The sequence below is a fragment of the Sminthopsis crassicaudata genome, chromosome 2, assembly GCF_048593235.1.
Source record: "Sminthopsis crassicaudata isolate SCR6 chromosome 2, ASM4859323v1, whole genome shotgun sequence".
Classification (NCBI taxonomy): Eukaryota; Metazoa; Chordata; class Mammalia; order Dasyuromorphia; family Dasyuridae; genus Sminthopsis; species Sminthopsis crassicaudata.
This window is the reverse complement of record NC_133618.1, coordinates 496537488-496550679: the sequence shown is the minus strand read 5'-3', so window position 1 is coordinate 496550679 and position 13192 is coordinate 496537488. Positions and strand designations below refer to the sequence as shown.

At 40.7% G+C, this 13192-nt stretch overlaps 1 protein-coding gene across 1 annotated transcript; it reads right to left on the bottom strand.

Annotated features, from left to right (window-relative positions):
* Window positions 1-400: 400 nt before the first annotated feature.
* On the bottom strand, window positions 401-10428 carry AMBP (alpha-1-microglobulin/bikunin precursor). Its single transcript, XM_074293636.1, is given in 11 exon segments — window positions 401-744; window positions 1302-1475; window positions 2757-2924; window positions 4267-4348; window positions 4736-4776; window positions 4779-4793; window positions 6205-6306; window positions 7111-7224; window positions 8583-8659; window positions 9406-9548; window positions 10194-10428. Coding segments are annotated over 11 exon segments (1056 nt in total). The 5' UTR covers window positions 10302-10428; the 3' UTR covers window positions 401-712.
* Window positions 10429-13192: the final 2764 nt, after the last annotated feature.

The window sequence follows — 13192 nt, the reverse complement described above, 5'->3', positions numbered from 1 at the left end:
CCTCTTAGGGGTAATATATGAATGAGGGAATAATGAATGAATGAATATGAATGTATGAATGAATGTTCATTTCAAAGAGATTTTGACATTCCTCCCCACCCTCAAAAATGATAAATTGTTGAATCCTGTGAATTTAGGAGCTCCAGTGATTTGAACTGATTGAAGAGAGAGTTTTGCACTTTGGGATAATTTTAGTTCTATAACAAATAATAGAGAAAGGAAGAGGGGAAAATGGAGAAATAAAAGACAGAGCCATTGTCAGAGATAGAGGGAACACAGAAAGAAGGAGACATAGAAAGAGACAGAAGGACACATGCTTAGTAGGATCTTGTGATTGTGCTGAAGTGGAACACTTGAATTCTACATTCAGCTTAGCACCAAGCACCACACAACACATCCCTACTCCTTAATAAAAGTTTATTGAAGAAGGAACCAGAACACAAAACTATTAGAGATACTGAGTCATAGTGCCCACAGGAAGGGAGTCTATCTGGTCACCTTAAAAAAAAAAGTCTAAAGGTCAGAACAAATGAAGCAAATGTAATGTGCAATTTCAACACAGGATGCTGGATATATCTTTTTTAAAAAGATGTATCTTAATTCCAAGTGACTGGGGCTCGAATTTCTGAGATTTCTCTCTCCATAGACCTCTGTATCATGTTCTTTCACAAGGACACGTGGCTGGCTCAGGCACACAGAAGAGGGTCTGATTTTAGTTGTTGAGTCGCAGGAGCTCATCAGCCCCTAAAGACAAAGAGGACCGACACACACACATGCACACACAAAAAAGTCAGTCATGACTGAGTATGATGTGACCAGGTCAAAGGACAGTAGTGCTATCATCCCCAGCTCTATCCTAGGTAGTATGCTTCTCTTAATCCTACCTGAGATTGCAAGATTTCTCAGCAACTGGCTCATGGTCACCCAGAGTTACAAAAATAACTTGAAGTAGAAGGAGAGTAGTGCTTATAACATTAGGACTTTATTTTTCCCATGAGCCATTGAGATAAAATGAGGCAAATGACTAGCTGATGTCTAACAGAATGGCTAAGAGTCAGAAGGCCCAGGTTCAGATCCTACTTCTGATAGCTTTTACATTAATGACCTGGGAGGACTCACAATCTTGTTGGGCTTCAAAGATGGGACATTTAGACTAAATGACCTTTGAATTGCTTTCTAATAACCCTAGAGCTATGGTCTTTTTTCTATGATTTTAGGATCTCCTGTGTCTTTTTCTAACTGCAACTTGGCTCCTAGATCCTAAGGGTGACAAATGTACTCCTCAGCTAGGCGCTTCTTACCGTCACCAGGAACACCACAGTACTCCTTGCATTCCTTTTCTGTGTAGAATTTGTTTCCATTGCCCTGGCAGCCACCATAGTGAAAGGGAATGCACTTCCCTTGTGTAGCATCAAAAGCCCAAAGATCTACGTTGGCAACACAGGGACCAGGCACAATGGGCAGTCTGCAGGCAGCTGGAGAGAGAGAGAGTGAGTAAAAGATTAGCAGGGCAAAATCCAAGTCTAACACCTTCTGATTGTCCTATGGTGGGGGTTCTTGACCTAGAGCTTGTGGCTTTAAAACTTATAACTGTATTTCAATATAATTAGTTTTCTTTGTAATCCTTTGTATTTTTATTTTATCCATTTAAAATATTATTCTAAGAAAGGATCTAGAAGTTTCATCAGAAACTGCCAGATCAGACATACCCATTTACCATGACACTCACAAAAAAGTTAAAAATTGCTATTGAGGTAATAGGACTTGGTAGAGAAGAATCTTCATGTGCAAAGAATAGCTTTGACTAGGACCAGAAAGCTCCCAGTGCCCCCAAATACTTCCCCTGAAATTTACTATCAAAGCTTTGTTCCCTATAGAATTGTTAATTGCTTCTGATAGGGAAGACACTTAAGGTGGATTCATTTGTCAATGATACTTCAGTGTGAATGGAGGTTGGCAGCACAATTTTTGAAGGAAAAATTAATGGGTAATGTTGCTTCAGCTGACAGCATCCATAACAACTGAGAAGAGAAAAGAATACAGTGGATGAATTTCCAGGCTTCAGCACAGTGCTATTTGGCCCATGAGAGGTAGGAAAGAGGGAGAGAAGGTTACCAGTCAATTTATCCACTTATATAACCCTGAGTCTTGTATTGAGAGTGGCCCAGACACTGATGTAATTCTTAGGCAGCTTGACAGATATTAATACCTCTGTATTCTCAGGAGTAGAGCTGAGGATGGGGAAAGACTTATTGTCTCAAAGAGACTAGATCCATCAAATGATTCTAGGAACTCCAGTTCAGAATTAGAGAACTTTCCCTGAGACACAGTAGGTGCAAATTATCCATAGTATGGTGATCTGAAATCCTACCAACAGATCAGAACTTTGATGGGGGTCTTTATGGTACAGAGAAAAGAGTAATGATCCTAGAGTCACAGGACATGAGTTCAAACCCAGCTCATGTGTGACCCTGGACAAACCTAATTGGATCTCAACTTCCTTTTCTGATGACCTTAAAATCTCTTCCATTTCTAAATCTTTGATCTTTTGACATGTTGGGCTTGGGAAAGACAGGTAAGATATGGAGATGCTCTCTCAGGATATAGACTCACCAACGTTTGCTTCATCCAAACTGAATCTGCCCCAAAGATGCCAAAATGCATTCCAAAACCAAATAGAAAACTGTAATTATCTCTCTAGTGCTTCCTTTCTTTCCTGTAGATAATTGACAATTGATCCATGGCTTTGACCTTACCCTCTGTCCTGCAGGTCTGAAGACACTCCTTCTCAGATTTAAAGTTGTTGCCATTGCCCAAGCATCCCCCATAGAAGAAAGTCTCACAGGTCATGGAAGAGACGTTATAGAAGTATCTCTTGGTCATTCCTCGGCAGGGCCCTATGTCTTTCTTGAGGTGGCAGGAATCTGAGGATTTGGCAGAGGTGAACACAGACTGAGCAAGTATTAGGCACAAAGCTCTCATTCATCATTGAGGGGCAACTCAGAGAAGCCCACAATCCAGGAGGGATGGAATGCTCTACAAATACAACAGAATCCAACAAAGGGCTATTGTCATCTACAAGGGGGGAGAGATATCATGTAGAGGGGAGGGGGAAAGATAAAAGATAAAAGAGAAGGCTTCAAAGAGGAGGGAGCACTAGAGCTAGGCCTTGAAGGACAAGTATGACTGTATTATACTTAAATATCAAGAGCTTCTGTGTCCTACTATCTCCCCAATTAAATTATAAATTCCCTGAGGACAGGAATTCTGTTTCCTTTTGTACTTTCTGCTTTATAGCCTTGTTCAGGGCTAGGCATTTAAGTACACAATCAGCTAATAAGTCCAGAGCATTTATTAATCATCTACAACTTAACAAGCACTGAGCTAGATGCTGAGGTGACAGACAAAAATAAAATAGTCCCTGCCCTCAAAGAGCTTATAGTCAGTCAGGGAAGAAGCCACATCCTGATATAAATAAATACAAAATTTTAAAAATATAATGACGTTTTGGTGAAAAGGGCTCTAGTAGTGGTAGCAGGATCAGGGAAAGCTTCATGTAGAAGGTAGCATGAGCTGAGTTTTGAAAGAATCATGGGATTCTATCAATTAACAAGCATTTCTTAAGTGCTTACAAAGTTGCAGGCCATTTGCTAATCACTAATGAAATAAAGAAAAAGGAAGAAGAATTCCTGTCCTCAAGAAGTTTAGCTTCTAATGGGAGTGATGGCATGGACAATAATAGGGAGTAGAAAATACATACAGAGAAGATGGAAAATGGAAGCAAGTGCATTCCAGAGATGGGGAGCAATCATAGCAAAATATGGGAACTAGAGATGATTGTCACATGAGGAACAACAAATAGGATGATTTGGCTGCATCACTGTGTGTTGGAAGAGATGTAATATATTATTAGGTTGAAAAGGTAAATTGAGACTAGGTTGTAAAGGATTTTGAAAGCCAGGTAAAGTTTTGTTTGATCCTTGATGCACAAGGAAGCACAAGGACCTTTGCTTTAGGAAATTTATTCATTAAAGGTACTCAGTAAGCTTTCTTGAGTTGAGTTTATTTTCCCTAGTGTAGTTTTGATTACACAGAGATGTTGGTAGGGTTTCTCTATCTCTGGCCTATGCCAGCACATCTATGTCAAGAAGTGGCTTATTTCAGCACATCCAGAGAATACATATATATGGATAATTTTCCAACACATTAATGATAGTGCTCTCCTCTCTGGTATAGAGTGGAAGTGGGCAATCTTGTGATTATTACCTTCTTTTCTGACAAACCCAGTGGGTAACGGTCCACCTCCAGACGCCTCGGCTTCCAGAGGTAACACAGCCCGCCGGCTTCTCTGGGGAAAGAAAAATAGAAATTGGTACAAAAAGTAAGTTTCTTTACCTAAGAAATGCTTCTATTATTGCCAACTCTGACCTATATGGTCACTTGGGTGATTAGTTTTGAGAACAGGTGTGTAAACAAGAATCATAGTTAATGATTTTATGTAGAGTTCTTTCCTATTAAGTGAAACCTGTGTTTCCATGATTTAAATTGTGATTGGAGGAAGGTTAAAGGAGGATAAGATGCCCATGAAATGCTTGATGATGATGAATTTCTTGATTCCAGCTTGACAGTTTTATTAGAAACATAATTAGAGGAAGTATATCCCTGAACTTCAGCCTTGTGACTTTACTCCAAAGGAATGTAGTAGAGGTAAAGGGGAGTACTGAGGTTGAGAGACTCACTTGCGCTCAGGTGTAGGTGGAATTGTAGGTTCTGTCTCCCAGGAACACATTCACCTATTCCCCCGGGGAAGAAAAAGAAAATGTGAGACTCCAAGGTTGTGCTGGTAAATGTTTAACAACCAATTTTCCAGGGGAAGAAAGATACAGGAAACACTTTTAAGTTTTATCTATATTATTAACATTTTCATATCATTTTGGGGGAGAGAAGATAATCAATAAAATAATAAATAAAGTCCTAATTTATAGTATAAAATATTTATAGTAAAAATTTAACAACCAGCTCTGGTAAGTGGATTTGAGCACCCACCAAGTTCAGGAAGGAAATAAAGATAGTTCAATTTATAGAGGCCTTCTGCCATATAACAGAATACTCAAAAAAAAAAAAAAAAAAAAAAAAAAGACTCAGCAAAGAGAAATGCTCTTGTACAAATTCACTAGGAAACCCAGCAGGGTCAAATGAATGGCAAGGCATTGAATATGTGTGGAGAGAGAGAGAGAGAGAGAGAGAGAGAGACAGAGAGAGAGAGAGAGAGAGAGAGAGAGAGAGAGAGAGAGAGAGAGAGAGACAGAGAGAGAGAGAGACAGAGAGAGGAGAGAGAGAGAGAGAGAGAGAGAGAGAGAGAGAGAGAGAGAGAGAGAGAGAGAGGAAAGAGAGAGAGAGAGAGAGAGAGAGAGAGAGAGAGAGAGAGGGAGGGAGGGAGAGAGAGAGGGAAGGAGGGAGAGAGGGAGAGAGAGGGAAGGAGGGAGAGAGAGAGAGGGAAGGAGGGAGAGAGGGAGAGAGAGAGGGAAGGAGGGAGAGAGAGAGAGAGAGAGAGAGAGAGAGAGAGGAGAGAGAGAGAGAGAGAGAGAGAGAGAGAGAGAGACAGAGAGAGAGAGAGACAGAGAGAGAGAGAGAGAGAGAGAGAGAGAGAGAGAGATGGAAAGAGAGAGAGAGAGAGAGAGAGGGAGGGAGGGAGAGAGAGAGGGAAGGAGGGAGAGAGGGAGAGAGAGGGGAGGAGGGAGAGAGGGAGAGAGGGAGAGAGAGAGAGAGGGAGAGAGAGGGAAGGAGGGAGAGAGAGAGAGAGAGAGGGAGAGAGAGAGAGAGGGAGAGAGAGGGAAGGAGGGAGAGAGAGAGAGAGAGAGGAGAGGGAGAGGGAGAGGGAGAGGGAGAGAGAGAAAGCTTATAATCGAAAAACTTCTGTTCAAACACCAAATATTTGATTATGCTTATGACTGTCCAAATTAGTAGAGCACTTGAGCAGGAATGAGAAAATGGATCCTACATTCCCTTAATAGAAATCATAAAATGAAGGTCTCATGGGATAGAGATCAGCATGACCACTGACTAGTCACTCAGTTACTCAGTTTCCTGTAGAATTCCTATCCTCTCTTCTCATAGAGTAATTGTACCTGAGAAAGGACTTAGGGAAATTCAGAATGTGAAAGAGAGCTGATGTGATAGTGACCCAGTAGAAACTTGGTTTACCTTTGTCTAACTTGAAAAAGATAGAGTTTCTAGGGATGCCCAAACCCAAAGCAAAGTCCCTGAATTCTTCCAGGAGGCTTTCCCGAAGCTGTGGTCTTCTACCTAAGAGGGAAAGCAAAGTAACACATTAATATATCCTCTCCCTTCAAGCCCAGAGTTCTCATATTACTTCCTCCTCCACCAGCATCCCTGACTGCTCATTTTCTTATACATCCACTGATGCAGAACTTTAAATTCCCGCAAATCTTACCCCTCTGGTCCCCTTCCTCAATACCCTACCTTTTGCTTGAGGAAAGTGGGTGATTATCAAGGACTTATTAAGGATATCTTGTGAGCCAGGCACAGTGCTAAATGTTGGGAATGCAAATAATAAAAGCAAGACTGTGCCTGCAATCAAGGAGTTTATATTCTAGTTGGAGACGAAAACACCTATAGGGAATGGTGGCTAGGGAAGAATGTTTTGGTCCCAGAAGTTACAAGGATTCCATTTTATGATGCCAAATTATAAGTTGTCTTCATACCATTCCTGCTCATTTAGCCCCAGCTTGAGATCCCCAAAGTTGAGAACCTTGACACCTCCTGAACTCAACTGCTCTACTGAGGGATAGCTCTAATTGTCTTAAAGAATATAGGTGTGGGGCAGCTACGTGGCGCTGTGGACAGAGCACCAGCCTTGAATTCAGGAGGACCGGAGTTCAAATGTGATCTCAGACACTTAACACTTCCTAGCTGTGTGACCCTGGGCAAATCACTCAACCCCAGCCTCAGGTAAAAAAAAAAAAAAAAAAAGAATATAAGTGTTCTCCTGGGTCTCTTCCCTCTCATGGTTATCTTGATAAAAAGGCAATCAACGTTTCTGCTTATTTTACCTTCCCATCCTCCCACCTTGGGTTGATAGGTCTTTACCATAGAGTTTTGCAATAATGCTGGATCCAAAGCGGCTGGATTTCTGCATCAGAATTATGGCATACTCATCATAGTTGGTATGGACCACATAGTAAACCATGGTTGCATTCCACTCTGCAGAGGACAAGCAGGCACAATTATCAGGATTCTTACATGGCTGGCCAGGGACCAGGACAAATGATCTCCTAATACTAAGTATATTCTCTACCTCCCTCATTTCCTCTTTCCCTCCCTCCTTTCTTTACATACTTCATTCCCTCATTCCATCCATCCTTCCTTCCTTCCTTTCTTTCCCCCTTCCTTCCTTCCTCTTTCCTTCTCTCCTTCCTTTCCTCCTTCCCGTCCCCCTTCATTCCTTTCCTCTAAACAATTATTTTTTTTTCTAAGCAACCTATTACTTCCTTCCACATCCCCCTGGATAGTCATCATTTTATATTTCCTTCCAAACATTCATCCAGATTTTATTTTTTTACCCTTTCATCTATTTTTTCATTCTTCAAAATATCCATCTTTCAGTATTCCTATCCATCTTTTCATTTCTTTAAGGAGTCGTCCTTCCACATATCTTATTTTTACATAATTTTATTTTTCTATTAGCAAAAATTTATTTCTCTCTCTTCAATTTAAAAGAAAAAGAAACCCTTGTAACCCTTATGCATATATAAATATGCATTATCAAGCAAAACAAATTACTACATTCTTTTGACTTCTTCAAAATCCCACTTTCTTTTTGCAAAAAGTCATTCTTAGTCTTGTTCATTACTAGTGTTTTCTCTCTGTTGTTTTTCTCCAATTGATTTTGTTTGTACATAATTATTTAAATGTTACCTTCCCCATTAGACTATGAGCTCCCTGAGAAAAGGGGCTTTACTTTATGTGTTCCCAGTGCTTAGCATGGGGACTGGTCCATGATAAGCCTTAATAAATACTTGTTGACTAATTGACTGACTGACTACATTAGTTATCCATTTCCAAAAATGTGTCCCTCCTTCTCTATCTTGAATCAATCAATCCTTCTCTGACAGGAGGTAGATAATGTTACTCATCAATGCTTTCCTTCCATATATCTTTCCAAACATTCATCCATCCTTCCATCATTCCGCCTATCCTTTCATCTCATCTCCAGACATCCATCTGTTTTCTTTCCATTAATCTTTCTATTCTTTTATCTTCCTATCCTTGGTTGAAGAGTTATTGTCATGTAAACGCTCATCTCCCCTTTTCATCTATCCCTCCAAATATCCATTATCTTATGGTATTATTGGTCCATTTTGGACTTCCTCCTAAAAAAGACATGAAGAACTTAGAATGGTCCCAGAATTAGGAGAGAAAGGCCAGAGGCAAAAAGATTTGAATGAATCAGGAGTAGAGGAGGCTTACACTGTCTGAATCACAGAGTTTTAAAATAAGCACAACAGACCTAATACACTGCCTCTCCCCTCCCACCCTCTACTACCATCAAACATACTTACTGGAGTTGTGGTAGACAAATTTCCCTTCAGTGTCCATTTTCTCAAGAATTACAGAATTTTGTTCACAGATACCTTTCCTAGAAAGAGGGAGAAAAACCCACACCCAAAGGCAGGTAAATTCTGGAAGATGCAGTAAAAATACAAATCTCTCACATTTATATCAGTCTTTTAACTTTTCAAAATGCTCTTGAATCTACTATCTCAAATAACCATGGTGGTCTTATCAGGCAGGCAGAGTAGGGAGTTATTGTCTGAATTTTGCCTATGTTGAAACTGAGGGAAAAAGAGGTGAAATCACTTTTAAACATTTGGTCCAGATTTTCCCCTTCCTCTGGAGCTCAGAGGAAGGCAGTGTGGGATTGACTCCAAGGTAAATGTTAATTGCCCATTATGCACCAGGCACTGTACTAGGCACCAAGAATGCAAAGATTAAAATGCAATTGTTTCTGCCACTCTGGCCCTGGATCATCAAAAATGAAAGACACCTATTTCATGGTGTTATTACAATCTGATCGTTATCCATGCAATCCTACCTTGATTTCAAGCAAGCAGCTTTTATTAAGCACTTTCAGTACAAAGACATTGTGCAACATACTTGACCCAAAGTGGTTGAAGAATGAGATTACTACATACATGAGACTGTGGGCCTGAAAAAGGGAGGAGGAAGTTGAATGAAATTATCTCTGAGGTCCTTTCTAGCTCTGAATTCTACAATCCTATGCAATCTGGCTCAGTGGAATAAAGTAAGGAGGGAGGTGGGAAAAGAATGAGGATAATGGATAGATGCTGTTGGTCGCTTTTGCCTTCCTGCTCCCAAACTCACTTGAATCTGGTGTTGATGCTGCTGATCTCCTGGTCACTCTGCCCCTGGGCCAGGACCACAGTTCCCGTAGAAAATTTGCCCTGGAACCGTGTCAGCCACTGGCAGTTGGAGGCAATAGCCACATCATACCATTTGCCAAATATCTGTGAAGCAAAAAGAAGCAATGGTTATATACATACCATGTTCTCTTCTGAGAGGATCTACCACCTCACCCCACTATGGTTTGCATACCAGCCCCTCTACAGGTACAGTCTGCCTCTTGGACGTAGTGGTGGGGAAACTATGGCTTAGTGAAATTTATCTTTGTGCCCTCCCGCTTTCCTCTCTCATGAATTATCCTTCTCTCCTAGGCCCTGGGATCCATTTCCTATGGGTCTTACTCTCACCTGGCTGCCAAGAAATCCTTCCTCAGATTTTAGTGGATAGTAATTTTAGATATTTCTACTTCAAAGACTATTTGATCTTTAATAATAGGATTCTTGGAGCCCAGAAAGTCACAAAAAAGGTTTGGAAAGGCTTGGTAGAATATATATTATTCTAAAAAGTATAATTTTTATAATGAGTAGATCAAATAGACAACAGAGTCAATGGAATCTGATTTCTCTTTTTCTTGTATTTAGAATAATAGCATATTAATAATAATAACAGATTCATATCTTTATAGCCCTCCAATGCCACAAACCTTCAGTTAAGAGTGATTAGAAATGCCTCCTTCCTTATCATAGCCAGGGTATGGCTACAGCCAGGAGACATCAAAGTTCTCACCCTAGAGAAACCAAAATGCTTACCCTAGAGAGATTAAAGTTCTCCTGTACTTGGATGTCATCCTGAGTGGGGACAGAAACTCCCTGGGCCAAGGTGACCAAGAGAAGGACAAGCAGCTTGGGACCCAACATGGCTTCGAGGATCAGAGTGGTGGCCACAGTCCCAGCGGTTGGATCTGGACAGACAGAGCCTCTCCAGTTCTCCGGAACATAAATGGTGGGTGTGCTAGAGATGAGGCCTCGGCTGCCCAGTCACTGACCCTTGGTCAAGGTGGGGGTTGTTTGCCTTAGGCAACTAGAGTCAATCAAACCCAGGCTTGACAATGATTGATCCTGTCAGAGTGAGAGGACTGTAATCCAGCATTTTTTCAATAGGGGTTTCCATTATCCAGTGGGGAGACAGAACTCTTCTCTGAAGGAAACTTTCCACAATGTTCTTTGCAAGAGTCCTAAGACCATAGCTATCAAATTAAAAGGGCCTTATACTAAAATGAAATGATTTAGTTCATCTGGATCCCTTTGACACATGACTTATCCACTCTCAGGTAGTAAGTAGCAGAGCTGAGATGTGACTCAGTGAATTCTCTTCTAGCCCTGTGCATATGATTCTTTGGGGATCCATTTTAAGGATCTTGCTTTTTAAAAATTTTTCCCATCCATGAGTTCATTGAATTCTTGGAATAACCTCATACAGGACCTTGAGGTCCTTTCTTGTGCTGAGCTGCCAAGCATTCAAACGATACAGAGAGCACAACTCCAATAGGCTTGGTTGCATTGTTCGAACACCAAATGTATGTTTGCTTAAAAAACTATTTTATGGAAAACTCACACACTGGTGAGGGCTTACATGGAGGTCAGAAGAAGCAATACAAAGACATTCTCAAGGTCTCTCTGAAGAATTCTGACATCGATTGTGAGACATGGGAATCACTGGCACAGGATCTTCCAGTGTGGGGTACCTGTACAAAGATTATGCTTTATAACCAAAGCAGAATTGTGATACCTCAAAGGAAATGTGAGTCGGGAGAATTTAGAAACATTTCCATTTCAAATGTTCAAATGGACTATTTGTGCCCAACCTTTGGTAGAGCCTTCTAAGCTGGTATTGGTCTGATTGGCCAGTCTAACACACAGTTGATCCCAATATGGTGATGACATTTCAGTCCTACTTGAGAACAAAAGACAACAACTAATTTTCTTATTTTTATTTTTAGGACAACTATTAACCCCAATTTACCATTAGAACTATTGAGGTTCAGAAAGGAGAAATAACTTAGTAGGTAATGGCAGTGTAAGTACCATTTGGGCTCCTTTCTGCTGACAGTCAGTACTTCAGGAGAAGCACAGTGAAACTAGCAGTTAAACTGAAATCAGTTAATCGTCACCACCTTATTCCACTCACCCCACCAAACTAAGCTAACTCACCCAAGAAGCAGTCTTATGCTTTGTGATTCACCATCAAGTCTGTACCAAGAATTGAACCCTGGTCCCCAACAGGGGCCTGAGTCTTCCAGGGTCACTTTGCTGTGGTGTTCTTGCCAAGGCCCCATTTCCACTCCACTCTTAGGTTCTGCCCAATCCCCAACCCCATTTTTCCTCCCTAAAAGAACCTCTTTTAGGGATTAGGAGACCCCTTCCACAGGCATTTCTTTACCTGTGGTCTGACTATTCCATCCCCCATAATTTCTTTTGACTGAAGTGAAAACTTTTTTACTTAAGATTTTACCCAAAAACATAAGACAGGGCTGAGTCTGGCACCTGAGGAACCAGTCAAGGTCAGCTACCCACCCATCCCCCAGACGTTTTCATGCTCTTTGTGCTCTTGGGATGATTAACTAAAGCAAACAGGGAAAAGTAAACTTTGAGGGGCCCCTGAACCCTAGCTGTCTGCCTTTGAACCTGTTTTTAAAAATTAATCTTCAGGTATCTAAGATTACAAGAGATACCTGACAAAGATAGCTGCTGTCTTTTTGTTCCTGACCTTTCCAGGTAGTGACATGGCACAGGGCCAGTGCTTTCTCTTTACCCCCTTCCCCTTTAAGTCACGCCAGGGAATGAGGCCCCCTGTGTGATCCTTCCCTCCTCTTCATTCATTCTACCCCAATTCTCCCATTCTTGGTCCCATGCTGTGAAAAATCCCAGAGCACTGGGTCCTAAAATGCCATCTTGATTATTCATGGAAGGTCTGTTGGTTTGGGCCTCCGTGCTGTGGCCAGGTGACTCTGTGCCAAGTTATTTGTAGTTAGCTAAACTGTAAGGGATAACCCCATTGAGAAGGAAGGTGTATCCGAGATTTTTCCTGGCTCCTTGCTTCTGGGTTTCTATCTATCTAGCTACCTGGTGACCCATTTCTTTAAGAATTCCTGCATTTCTTCAAGACTGATTAGGGCTCTGATCTGCTCTTTCCCTATGAATCATTGTGATTGAAATCTGAAAAGATCTGCTTTCCTCTTCATTCTTTTGAGACTACATTGGTCTTGTTCAAAAGAGTTTTTTTGTTTTTTGTTTTTTTAGGAAACTAAAGGAATAAACATTTTCTAAGCTGGGAGGGACTTTAGAAAATAAAATTTTATAACTGTATGGACAAGAATACCTATATTGTATTTAACTTATACTTTAACATATTTAACATGTATTGGTCAATCTGCCATCAGGGGGAGGAGGGGGAGGAAAGGAGGGGAAAAGTTGGAACAAAAGGTTTTGCAATTGTCAATGCTGAAAAATTACCCATGCATATGTCTTGTAAATAAAAGGCTATAATAAAAAAAATTTTAAAAAGAAAATAAAATTTTAGAATAGTGAATATTAACTGTTAGAAAAGGATAGAAAAGGATAGCTCTATATTTTTTCCAGCTCTAAGTTGGAAAGCTTAGAAAAATGTTAAGAAATAGAGTAGGACAGAACCTTACACTGTGTTATGTTAGCATAGAACACAGATGATTAAGACATAAAAGGGCCTTACTTAGAACATGGAATATGAGGGTATAGAACTCAGTCTTTTAAATCTTGAAGAGACCTTAGAA